Source organism: Serinus canaria, chromosome 4 (genome assembly GCF_022539315.1).
Source record: "Serinus canaria isolate serCan28SL12 chromosome 4, serCan2020, whole genome shotgun sequence".
NCBI classification, from domain to species: domain Eukaryota; kingdom Metazoa; phylum Chordata; class Aves; order Passeriformes; family Fringillidae; genus Serinus; species Serinus canaria.
In genome coordinates, this window is record NC_066317.1 from 31267927 (window position 1) to 31280679 (window position 12753).

Genomic DNA, 12753 nt, shown 5'->3' on the forward strand with positions numbered 1-12753 from the left:
CAGAGTGAGACACTGGACATTCAGCCTTAGCAATGATTTTGCCCTGCAGCAAGTTACTTGATTTTACAGCTTTAATCCTCTTTTAATGCTGTTCCTGATTTGTGACACAAGTAATGGCATTCCTCTGGAAGTCAGCATTCAACTCCTCCCAGCTCAGTGTCCTCTGGGTGTAGATGAGTAAGTCCCAACTTTAAAAGCAGCATTGACAGTGAAGCTGTCACTGAAGTAGTTTAAAATACATTGTGTGGTACAGCTTGTGACTTTCCAGACAATTTTAATAATCTGTAATTACCCTAAATTTAACCAGACATTCTCTGGATCTTCCAGTGTCATCCAAAGTAATGAAAAATATCAAAACTGTTTAACAGGAATGAAGTTCATCTTCAATTTCAAAGGTGCAGAAATCTGAAGTATTTTCCTGTGGCTGGAAGCTGCAGCATGTAGAGCTGTCTAGTTGCCTTCATTTAGAATCTGAACTTGAGGAGTTCTGAAGTGCTTGGTTAGTTTGGTCATTTATTTCAGCAGTTCTTCTGAGTTAACTTCCTTTCCAGGGTAAAAGGAAAACTACTTAGAAACTTTGAGGGTGGCAGGGATTGGTTTTGCATGCCTGATGTCAGACCTTTAGCACAGGGGGCTGCAGAGGTTTGGATTTTGTGCAGACACGAAGAATGGGCGGGGGTTAGCACTAATTGAAATTAGTATGAGACTTTTAAATTGTATCAGACTTTGTTCTTAAGCATTAGGTTTTGAAATGTTTAGAGGTTTATCCCTACTGATTTACTTTCCCAACATAAAAGAAGAAATGCAGCTGTATTTTTAGAGGTAGCATTGAGTGGCACAACTGTTTTGGATTCAGCAACTTTTTAAAAATAGCATGAATCAATACTAATTTAAGACACCAAAACACTTTTTTTTTTTTGTCAGGACAACTGCTGCTGATATTCCAGGTCAAATCACATACTAAAAGAGAGAATATTATAGTAAAAGCATATAGTTTTAAAAAATGCAGCTCTTATTTTGTGGCTTTACCTTCACTAGTATTAATTAATAGTATTTCTGAAGATTTTTTCCTAAGAAACTGTAAAATACCAGCCAAGATTCTTCTCAGCTCTATAATCATAATTGCTTGGGGGGAGTAGCCGGTGGAGGGGAAAAAGGAGGAGTAAATGGAAAGATTGGCTCTAAGGAAAGGAATTGCTGGTTTTGCTGTTAAAACCTCTTTCCTGCTTCTTGCAATATCTTGTTTTTCCTGCCTCTCTAAACATACAGGAGCTCTTTTACAGAGGTAAATGCCAAATGAGGTTAATGGTGACACATCTAAAGACTTAGGAGATTCAAGAGCCATTATTAGGCTGTATTGTCAGCTTTGTGATCCTGTGCTTGGAGAACTAAGCAGATTTGGAAATGTACATGAACAGGAAATTGTTATAAGTCAGAAATGGATCTACCTTGTTGCCTTCTACCAGTGTGCACTATTCCTTATTTAATAAAATTCTATACAGCCAGTGTTTTCTGACTTGCAGCATTCATTATGAAATACAGCATGTAATTGCTTATACCAGTGAAAGCAAATTTGGTACTTAATTTTTTCTGTTCTCCTGATACAGAATTGCATATTAGTGAAGTTTGATTTGGATGTATATAATAATAATGTAGTATAGTAATATAGTATATAATAGTACATATACATATGTATTATTTAAGATTCCAGTGAAAATTTACAGGGCTTTTAATGACCAGTATTTTTAAAGGACTTGGCAGTAGTGTTGTTCTGAGTATTCCAGCAATGTGTTTATAATATTGATTAATTTTCAGGTTACACGGGTAGTATTGCTGTGGGTGAACAATCACTTCAATGATTTTGAAGGAGATCCTGCTATGACTCGATTTCTGGAAGAATTTGAGAACAATTTGGAGAGGGAGGTAAGAGTGAGGGGTTTTTTTCTGACAACCTGGGATAACAGGGAATATCCAGGCTGTTATTATATACAACTTACTTTGCTTTTCTCTTACAGAAAATGGGTGGACATTTGAGGCTGTTAAATATTGCTTGTGCTGCTAAAGCTAAACGAAGATTGATAACCTTAACAAAGCCATCTCGAGAAGCCCCTTTGCCTTTTATCTTGCTGGGAGGGTCAGAAAAGGGATTTGGAATCTTTGTTGACAGTGTTGATTTTGGTAGCAAAGCTACAGAAGCAGGCTTGAAACGTGGCGACCAGGTATGTAATTTTAAAATGTGTTCCTCCATTTCCCCTCCCCTGGTCTCTTTTGTTTCCTTTCTCTTCACTACATGAAAATTTTTCAAATTTGTTTGAATTTTAGATATTGGAAGTGAATGGTCAAAACTTTGAAAACATTCAGTTGACAAAAGCCATGGAAATCCTTAGAAATAACACTCATCTGTCTATCACTGTGAAAACCAATTTATTTGGTAAGTTTATCTGCATTGTTCATTCTTGTTTTGATAGAGATCTAAATTATTTTTTTAATAGTTTAAAATAGTTTTGTTTGAAACTCTTTTGCACTGGAGAGAACAGAAAAAGGAAACATGACAGTCCTAAAATATCTTGGTTCATAATTGCAAAGAAAAATTTATGAGTAGGGATTTCCATGAAGTGACTTCCCTCTCACAAGTGAATGTTTCTGGATAAAGAGGGGCTATTGTGACCATATAGCTCAAACTTTAAAAACCTGCTTGTATATATAATGTTTAGTTCTCTCTCAAGAAAGAGGTCTCTGCAGGCATTTCATCTGATCAGTGGTCTTATTTTGTCTGCTGAATTTACTTGTACTTTTTCAGCCCACTTTAAGTGTAACAAGCTCAAGGCTTATTACAACCTGTCCTGCCAGCTAGGTGAAAAGATTCTTGCTACCCTCTGTATTTGTTCTCTACCTATTTCCCTCTAAGAAGTACTAAAGTACTCATGGAAGAATCTTCAAGCAGCTCAGGACCTCAGTTAGCATCATAAATAATGAATGGATTGGGGGTTTAGTTTGATTTTTTTTTACCACTGGGTACTTGGATTACTTATACAATTTAGTGATATGTTCCTTGAGTATCTCTTTCAGGATCAGGTTCTTCATCACAAGTAAGTAGGGCAGAATATTAGCACAGCACATCACTGCACTAAATGAAGATTTAGTTTGCCTAGGTTTTCTCCAAAAGTCTCTGGTCAAATCTGTTTCCTGGGGACTGTTTTTTGTTGTTGTTGTTGTTTTTTGTTTGATTGTTTGGTTGGTTGGTTTTTGGTTTTGTGGTTTTTTTTTTTTTTTTTGTTTTGTTTGTTTTTTGTTGTTGTTGTTTTTTCCATTGCAGTAAAGAGTCTAATATTTCAGTTATTTCTAATAGTTAGAGAAATTTCTTAATATATCTGGACATGCTTTTTTAGCCAGATGTTCTTGTTTCTCTATGTGTAAGTTCTGTAACTATCCTCCTCACACTGGGTATTTGAATCTCATGTGTTGCTTTACTCTGTTAAAGACAAAACCTGATCTTCCTTTCTTCAGAAGGGTTTTTCTAATTTTTTTCTAACTTGTGCCTCCAGTGCAAATACTGAAATCAGATTACAGTACAGTCCCAGAGGAGTTACATTCTGTGTATTGCATGCAGGATTTCTTCTCCAAAAATCCCAAAAGAAGAGTTTCCTTTCTTCAGTGGCGTCTTCTTATCTGTACCTAATTTCTCTCTCCAGCCTCTAAGTCCTATTCAACAGTACAGTTATTGGCTGGGTTTACTCTCCTCCACTTTTGTGTCTTACTTCAAGCTTTTGAAGTCTCTTGGTAGTTTGTTGTGCCTCTAGATATTAGAGAATATTAAGGAAAAAAGTAATAAAAAAGTAAAACACAGCCCTTAATACTCATCCTTAGTTAGTTGCCCTTGTTCCTGGGTTTTTCTACAATTCCTTAGTTTTAATTATCACTTTTTATTTATTATTACAAATCAAGTCATCAGAGGATTTTTCCATTTTTGTATGGAGATTTCCTTAAACACTCAGAATACATTACTTGCTCTCCAGCTCAATTTTGTTTGATTTATTTAAATGTATTGGAGTTTTTTGAGGCTCAAAGTTGAAGTAGAAGAACTAATTTACGAATTTATCAGATATTTCTGCCTCAGAGATGACTCTTTGCTAGGGAGCTGACGGGGAATGAGAGGTTTTTTGGTATTTCTGGCAGATGGGTATAACAGCCCTGTCAAACATCCAGGGTGTCTCAGTAGTCTCCTCCTTTATTTTCCTTATGGCTTTGTGGCTGTTTTCCTTTTTTGATGCTGTTGCTAATAATTTCTTGTCCATCTGAAAGCTTTTGTTGCTGCCTCTCTGTTCAAAACTTTCTTCTCATTTGTATTTTTCTATCTCACTTCTGTCTAATGTGCTCTTTTTATACGTGCTGCTATTCTGCAGAAGCCTTTGTCCTTAGACTGAAAAGTCAAATTCCTCCTGTTGATACCATCCCTGTAACCATGTGGGCACCTGTGTATTTCTCTTCTAGGCTGGGCCAATTAACTGTTTTTCTGATCCATGCTACAGAAAATGAATGTTTTTTTAAAAGCAAAAATGTTTTTGAAGTCTTATACCTAAATTAATTTAATGCTGAAATTGACAGAATATCCTAATCTTTTTTTTTTTTAATGATTAATATTGAACTGGTCTGGTGCACAGAGCTTTCTTTTACATTTTTGTCCTTTTTCTTACCTGCCTTTTTCTGTCTTGTGCAGTTTTTAAAGAACTCCTAACAAGGTTGTCAGAGGAAAAAAGAAATGGTGCTCCCCACCTGCCTAAAATCGGTGATATTAAAAAGGCGAGTCGTTACTCCATCCCTGACCTTGCTGTTGATGTGGAGCAGGTGATAGGATTAGAAAAAGTAAATAAGAAAAGTAAAGCCAACACAGTTGGGGGAAGAAATAAGTTAAAGAAGATACTTGACAAGACTCGAATCAGCATTCTGCCTCAGAAACCATACAAGTGAGTTTATTTCCTCCTAAATATCTTCTCTGCATTAAATAATAGTAATTCCTAATGAACTTAAAATGTGTGATTTTACTGTTTCATTTATTAATACAAATCATGCTTATATATGAAAAAATACCAGAAAAAACCATTCTGAATATTTGAACAAGCATAGACTGCTAACAGTGCAGCTCCTGACATCAATTTAGATGTATTTTGTTTCTTATAGATCAAGTAATGACACAAATACCTCTTTATGTCATTTCCCTTTTCCTTTTAAGAGGACTGTTAACTGAAATTATTTCAGAATAATTCTGCAAGCCTACTTGCTAAGGGTTGGTATGAGCTTAGATTTCAATGTATCCACATTCCAGTGGTCTATAAGAATTTTTATGTACTGCTGTAAGGAGAGTGAGGTTAAAATTTTAACTTGAGTTCTTTGATAGAATTGTGTGGGGTTTTTATTGTGGCTTTTTTCTAAAGTTATTTTTATGAAAGCTAAATATGCTATCTGATAGCTTTTATTATATGAGCACATTTTAGAAATAGAGTTCTGAAAATTGCTGGCAACAATAGAAGAGTGATTTTCATATGATATTATGGGAACCTGGTTGTTGGCCAAGGCAAATGTTACTGAAGGGGGGAAAATGAATAGTAGAGGGTAGTTGTGCAGTCAGTATTTTCTCTTGCATTTTGCTTTTTCATGTCCCACTAAGGAAGAAGCTATTCCGTGTAAATTTAAAAAAAAAAGACACTTGTGCTGAAAATGCAGAGCTTTTTTTCCTGCCATTACTTTGAAAATGTTTGCTTAACTGATGTTAGCTATTGCCTACTAAATGAAAACTATTCTGAAAATTATATATCAAATTTTTGTAATAGAATTATTAAATTAATATAAACTATTATACACAAATAATGGATGTTTCTTGAATTGATGGCAGTACCTTTCAATAGAGGAGAATCTGTAAATCCTATTTTTGTGTTGTTTGTCTTTAGCATTATTTCAGTTGTTTAACTGGTCTTGCATGTTTGTTTCTCTGATGAGCTGTGCATACTTAGGTCTATTTTTCTGCATTGGTCACTATGGTTCATAACATTTGCATAAGATTTTCATGTTATTTTTCTTTTTTGTTTTTCTTTATTTTCTTTCATTTTTACACTTTTTTTCTGTGCAGGGACCTCTTTGGGTAAGAGTCAGAAAAACTCGACCTATTTTATTTTCTTTTTGCTAGCTCTGCTTTATGTGTTATCTATAGCAGTTTGTCTGCAAAGGTTGTTGACATTCAGCTGTTTTTGTCTGCACTGTTTCTGCATAGAGATCTGTAGCTATAGAGTTTAGTGGTTGTGCTTTTCTTTCCCCTATTGTGTAAAAGCATCAATCTCATTCTTCCTTTTAATTACTGGTGCATATATTAAGGGACTTTACTTAGTCTCATGTTTTTGCATGTAAGAAAATCAAGAGGGGTGAAAAAGCTGATTTACTCTTTAGTTAAAGTAGGCATTTAAAGACTTCACAACTCAGCTGACTTAAGAGGTGAAACTGTGCACTGTTTTTTGAGTATGAAGACTGCAGAAGGCTCCAGTGCCTTGAGGATGTACCCAGACAAAACCAATCTAAACTAGAGTGAGGTCTCTCTCTTCAAGGGAGCTTGTCTGCTTCATGAGACGTTAAATCAGTACCAAAATGAACCAGTCTGAGCAGGAGAGAATGCCTTCCTTCAGTCTTGCTGTTTAGTTCAGTAAGGTTAAATAACTTCCCAAACTGAGCAAACAGCACCATTTCCTCTGCACCTACAGGCAAATCTTCACTGTCTGTGAGACATCTCTTGGGTTCCAGGCACAATCTCCACTGGGGCTCTTTGTTTACTTTTCTGACATGGAGTGATTTTGTGGTCTGTAGGCTCAGTTGGTCCAAAAGAGGATTAAACACAATTCCCACCTCCCTCTCTGTATAGTGCAGCATCCCAGATAAAGCAGCAGCTCCTGTCTGCAGCCCTGCAGTGGGATGCACAGGATTTTGTGTTCTGAGGGAAGCAGCATTCAGATACTTGTGTCATTTCATTATCCCTTCTACCCTGTTTGTCATTCAGCAGGAAAGTTATTTCTTAGTTAATGTTAGTGTCTCTCTGCATGGCAGATGCATACAGAAATCAATAAAAATGTTGTTTCCTTAAAACCACAATCTTCTTTCATTGGCATAATAAAATATTTTACCTAACAGTAGATCTTCAGGGGACCTGGATTTTTTTAGTGTTGCTCTTTCTATCTGATATTTTTAGAGTTCATGACTTGTTTGCATAAGTTAGAACTCAGATTCTAATTTAAGTTTTAAAAGTAGAGTAGACTGAGTGTAAAGTAAATTATTTCCAATTTCTTATATGAAGACTTAGACTGGAGCACAATTTTAGACACTCTTCTTGCTTTTAAAGCTAACATTTTCAGAGTTGATCCACTTTACCAAAGCTGCCTCAGTCATGATGCACAGGATAGGTATAAGTTTATATAAAACTGCAAAAGGAGTGCATAATGCAAGTGAAACTATTAATATAAGATTCACACTGTCTTCATTTGATTTGAATTTAGAGAAATTCAAACACAGTTGTTGGCAGTATTTTTGAAATCTGGTATATAGTAGTTTAGAACCACCAGGAAATATTTTGAGGTACTAGGGCTGCAGGGTTTTTTGTTTACTTTCTTTTTTTTAAAATGTGGAGTGGTTCCTGCTTGAAAGACGTGATATTGATAGCTGGCAATTCTTTTGGTTGTAGTGAAAGACTTATTAGCTTGTGGCTTAGCATGAAGGTGCTGTGTACTGAGTAGGTCATCACTGCTTGTCACAGTATTTAGTGCTTGATGTGGAAGTACAAAAATACAAATGTTCAGATTCACCTTAACTTCTGATTAAGACAGAATCCTATATCTGTTTCCAGTGGACTTGAGTGTTTCTGTCACTCTTATGGCTTGAGGTTTGCAATTCATAAAAGTGTTCTGGTAATACAGAATTATGTTGTTATTTAGAAGCAAAGCAGTGAGAAATCCCAAACACAACACAGAGAGATACCATAAATTGCCTTCTCAAAAGCAGTTGTGTCCATGTCATTAAAAATGTGTCTTTAGTGCTCAGATACTGTTCTAGCTTTCCAGACTACTTTCAATTCATAGCACCTAAAGAAGTGGTACAAGAGTGCACGGTGTAGTTATTCATCAGTGAGCACTAAAGGATATTGGTGCTGTAACAGCTATCAGGGTAATTATCTAGCCTTTTATTACTTCTGTTTAGGTTTTCCAAGGATGGATAGAGCACTACACAAAGGCTAAGTACCCAACATTAGGGTACAAGTGGTCATTTGTGTTGCATCATTTAATTTACTACACTGGCTTAGTTGTAACGTTTGCAATGAAGTTTAAATTCTGGTTTATGCTTTATTTAAATGTGTAGATACAGATTTAGATTTGCTTGGCTTTTAGAAAGGCCTTGCTACATTTTTAATGCTTTTCACTTTCTATAATGACTGCTATTCAACATTTTACACTCTCTGAGTATTTTATTAAGGGTTTTGATCTGTATATTTAGAGTAAAGTTCAATGAATGTCTCCAGCTCTACATCTTGTGGCTGGTGTTCTGCTTCACGTTATTATGAACTCAAAAGCAATAAGCAAATCAGTGCCTACTATAATATAATGATAGCTCTGTCTCAGATCCATCTAGCACTACTGATCTCCTGTGGGACCCTGCCTTACACAATTTAATGGATAAAACACTTCACCTTTATCACAGAATACTTTATTTACAGCTGCCAGTTACTTTGGAGAGGATACATAGAGCACCCAAGTGTGGCTGTTTAGCTTAGCCTCACCTGGTATCACTTCAGTCACACTGAGTGGAGAGAAACTCAGAGAAGTGATACAGGGTGGTAAAACCAAATTATCTCAAATGATCCTCTCTCATCTGTCTGTTGAAAGATCTTCATGGCTACCATACATCACAAATATAGTTGCAAATCCTGTCTGTGATGGGGTAAAAGATCTATGAAGTCCAGGCCTGAGAACAGCACTGAGGGGCCAGCAGTATTACTCAAAGTTTGGGTGATGAGGTGGTGCAAGAATGATGAGGTGTGTACCACCTTTTGAACAAACATATTGGCCAAAATCATTTAAAAAATGAGCCTAGCAACTCCTCAGAGCTTAGTGGTGAGGATCTTCTGGCAGTGTGAGCAGGCAAATCGAGTCACTCTGAGTGGACTGTTCACAAAGCAAGTCCTGTTGCCAGGAGAACTTTGACTTCTAAATAGCAATTGCTGTATCAACAACTGAAAGTAGGAAAATGTAGCAATAGAGACATCACTGAATCCATGTAGCATAGCCAATCTCTGAATGTCTGTAAGTCCTGATTTCATGTCTTTCTGGATGCAGTGACATTGGAATTGGCCAGTCTCAGGATGACAGCATTGTGGGACTGAGGCAAACAAAGCACATTCCTCCTGCTTTACCTGTCAGTGGAACCCTGTCATCCAGTAATCCCGACCTGCTGCAGTCTCATCACCGCATCTTAGACTTTAACACTACTCCAGGTAAGGATCCTTTTCTTATTGTAGTTCCTGACCTTTTAATTTCCTTTCATAGTTCAGGGGTTTTTTTGTGTGGATTTATAGAGTCTAAAGAGGCATGTGAGTTCTTATTAATTGTTTGCTGTCATACACAAATTAGCCACATATTCATGCCTGAGGATTTGTTACACTTGCTACAATATACTTTACCCACAAATAATAATGTCTGTTTTTCATGTATGCTATATACAGAGTGCTTCTTACTGCTTGAATATTCTTGGTCAGTAAAAACCTGCTTTGCTTGGTATTTTATAATTTGCCTCAGTGGATCATTGTTTTCACAACTGCAATATTTTCAAATGGCATAGCAGATCATTAGCTCATAGTAAAGGGAAAGGATATTGTGCTGGGACACAAGACATGTATTTCAGTCCTTTTCTGAACAGACTTATATAATTTGTGCTACATTTGTAAGGGACAGAGTTTCAAAGTTTCTTGTTAGTCACCCTGCCCTACAGTTGTATGCCAGATTCTTTGAATATAAAATCCCTTTCTGAAATAGATAAAAAATGAACACATTTAGAGAGGATCAAAGCACAGGAGTGAATAAGGGAGAAATAGGGGGAGACTATGAGAAACTTGAGAGCCTTATCTTATAAAAATGGTTTAGCTGGAGCTCCTGGTAGGGTTGGGATTTGGGCTCTTATCTGGCTGCAGGAAGGTTCTTAGTGGGAAACCTTTCCTGAGTTAAGTATCCAAGTCTTTGCTATTAAAATATAGCTTCTGGAGCAGGATATAGTGATGGTAGCTTAGCAGACACTTGGTTATTTTAGCCTAATCTTTAGAGAATTACTCAAAAGTAGAACTGAAAATTCAGTGCTCTCCTAAGACTGAGGGGTTTCAAACATTACCTGATGGATTAGCTAAAGGGATGCTGCTTAAATATCAGCCCACACACTGGCCAAGTTTAAGCAACTATTGTGCTTGAAACTGTGATATTGAACATTACTCCATGTCAGGTGTTTTAGGGCTAGAGGAGATTGCAAGGAGGTGGTTTGTGATTTTTTTCCCCCAGTGCCTAAGATTGATCCTGAGAGAATTGGAAGGTGGATAGTTTTTTTGTATTTTATCCAATGACTAGTGTTCAACACCTTGAAGATATTCTTGATCAGTAAGAGCATAGCTTTTCATCAGGACTTTTTCTATAACTGGGAAATGGGTGAAAATTCCTTTCTCTAGCTTGCCACTTACCTAGACCAGACAGTTCTAGGTAATTAAAGTGCTAATGCTAAGTGCAAATGGCCAACTTCCAGAGCTGTGGGCATTGCTGACTCAAGCAACTCAAACAAACTTCCATGAGAAGGAAAGACACTGCAGGCCTAAAGACCTTTCAATTACAGATGAAGTTCAGAGAAGCTTAAAAAATGAACAAGGTTCAACTGTTTGCATTGAGGAAAGGAGATCAATATGATGTAATGCCATCACTCCAATGTTTTAACAGTTTTTCTGTGTCTTTGTAGAAAATGTATTTCTTCCTCATTAAAAAAAATGGTTTTGTTTGGTTGGGTTTTTTTTTTCCTTAAAATTTGCCTGAATGTCCACACACTGAATATTTTGACAGTAATTCTAAGTAAGTTTTTTTTTCATGAGTGGAAAGGAAGAAAAAGGGGGCTCGAAATGAAAAAAAGCATAAACCTTAAGGAGTTAAGAGATGGCCACATTGTATATAGAAGAGTTGAATTATATCTCTATATATTTCAAGACTTGGAAAAATTAAAGCCTGCAGTTTTAATTCCTTTTACTACCTTGGTCTAAATTAAAGATGGAAATGGAAGCAACTTGCAAGAAATTGAATGCACTGGAGGAGAAAGAGAAATGGGTAGAGCAGCTGTCCTTTGAGGCTTTGAGAACTATCCCTCAGGATAAAAAATAAAACAACTTGCTCCTTTTAGAAGTGTAGTCTTTGAGGAGAAAGTGTGAACAGCTTGAAATCTGCAAGGAGTCATTTTAGTTTCCCTTCTGATTGGATCAGGCTGTCTCAAATCTACTTTTAAAAGTTTATTTTTAAATGCTCAATAGCACTTTGATTTCTCTTTTCTTGTGCTGCCTTTGCTATTTGATTAGAAGTCAAAATAACAGAGTAATGATGAACTGCCAGTCACTGGTGTTTTTTCTTTCCCATCACAATCTTTCTGAGGGAATAGATTCCTATCACACAGCACTGAATTCTTCAGCCTGCCACTCCAGTTTCCCTTTTTGAAAACCAGTGAAGGGGGGTGATTGCAGTTCTCTTCAAGTGTTTTATTTAAAAATTAGTGGGCTGAATGACTTGCTACCATTGCTATAGCTGCAATCATTTCACTTGCTGGCAGACGTCTGTGTGTTCTGTGTAGAGCTTTTCCTCACAGCTCTGATAGGTAGGCAGCCTGAGAAATTGGGTGCTAAAATGCAGTGCAAAGATGGGACTCTTCTATTTGCTGTCCTCTGTGTTTCTACATATTGATTTCAGTGACCCAGCAGAGCAGGTTGTTTTCTTGTTGCATAAACCACTTTCTTTCTAGGGGCTGTTAAACAGTTTCTCACCTGGCTATTGTTTACAGTAGCTTCTTAACTTCACAGCACTTCTTTGGCAAATATTTCTGTAACAGCAAGAGGCAGCAAGATCTGGAGAAGGGTCTGGTTTTTAACAACATCTCCAAAAGCCTTTGTCTTTGGCATCTGCCTTCCTCCAGTTGTCAAAAAATGTAGAAAATACTTCAGAAAATATTCTGCTCTGTATCCCTCTTTAGCTAATTACTGAAGGAAGATGGGTCAGTGTAGAGTTGGTGATAAAAGACAAAATTGGCTTGCTTATTGTGAAGTATTTGTGCATTTGACTCAAATGCTTAGGAAGGGCTAATGATGATGGTCTGTAATGATGTAATGATCAGTTACACTTTCTGTCTAACTTTTTGTGTAACTGGTGAGGTAATCAGACAGTGTTAGTGTGTTCTAGTATTAGTGCTTCTCAAGCTGCAAAAAACTACTGTGAGTTTCAAAGTTACAGGCTTAGTTGCATGAAATTTGTAAAATAATATATTTAAGCCTAAAAAGCCTTTGTGGCATGTAAATGAATTCATATCAGACAGATTCATCTTAATGCTTTCCAAATTATTATTTTGGAAACATGCAAGAGCAGTGGGGAGGTGTTCAGTTCTGTTCTTTTGTCACAAGATTTCTTCTGCTGAATAGATCTTTCTGTAGTAACTTGAATACAC

General features: G+C 36.5%; 1 protein-coding gene across 6 annotated transcripts in view; it reads left to right on the plus strand.

Annotated features, from left to right (window-relative positions):
* The window catches only part of RAPGEF2 (Rap guanine nucleotide exchange factor 2), a 181921-nt gene that overhangs the window by 150250 nt on the left and 18918 nt on the right, over positions 1 to 12753 (plus strand). For all 6 annotated transcript variants that reach the window (XM_030238869.2, XM_050973636.1, XM_050973635.1 and 3 more), the window contains 5 exons: positions 1816 to 1923; positions 2016 to 2219; positions 2323 to 2431; positions 4718 to 4964; positions 9363 to 9520. In XM_030238869.2, coding sequence (XP_030094729.2) covers positions 1816 to 1923; positions 2016 to 2219; positions 2323 to 2431; positions 4718 to 4964; positions 9363 to 9520 — 826 coding nt within the window. The remainder of the gene's footprint in view (positions 1 to 1815; positions 1924 to 2015; positions 2220 to 2322; positions 2432 to 4717; positions 4965 to 9362; positions 9521 to 12753) is intronic.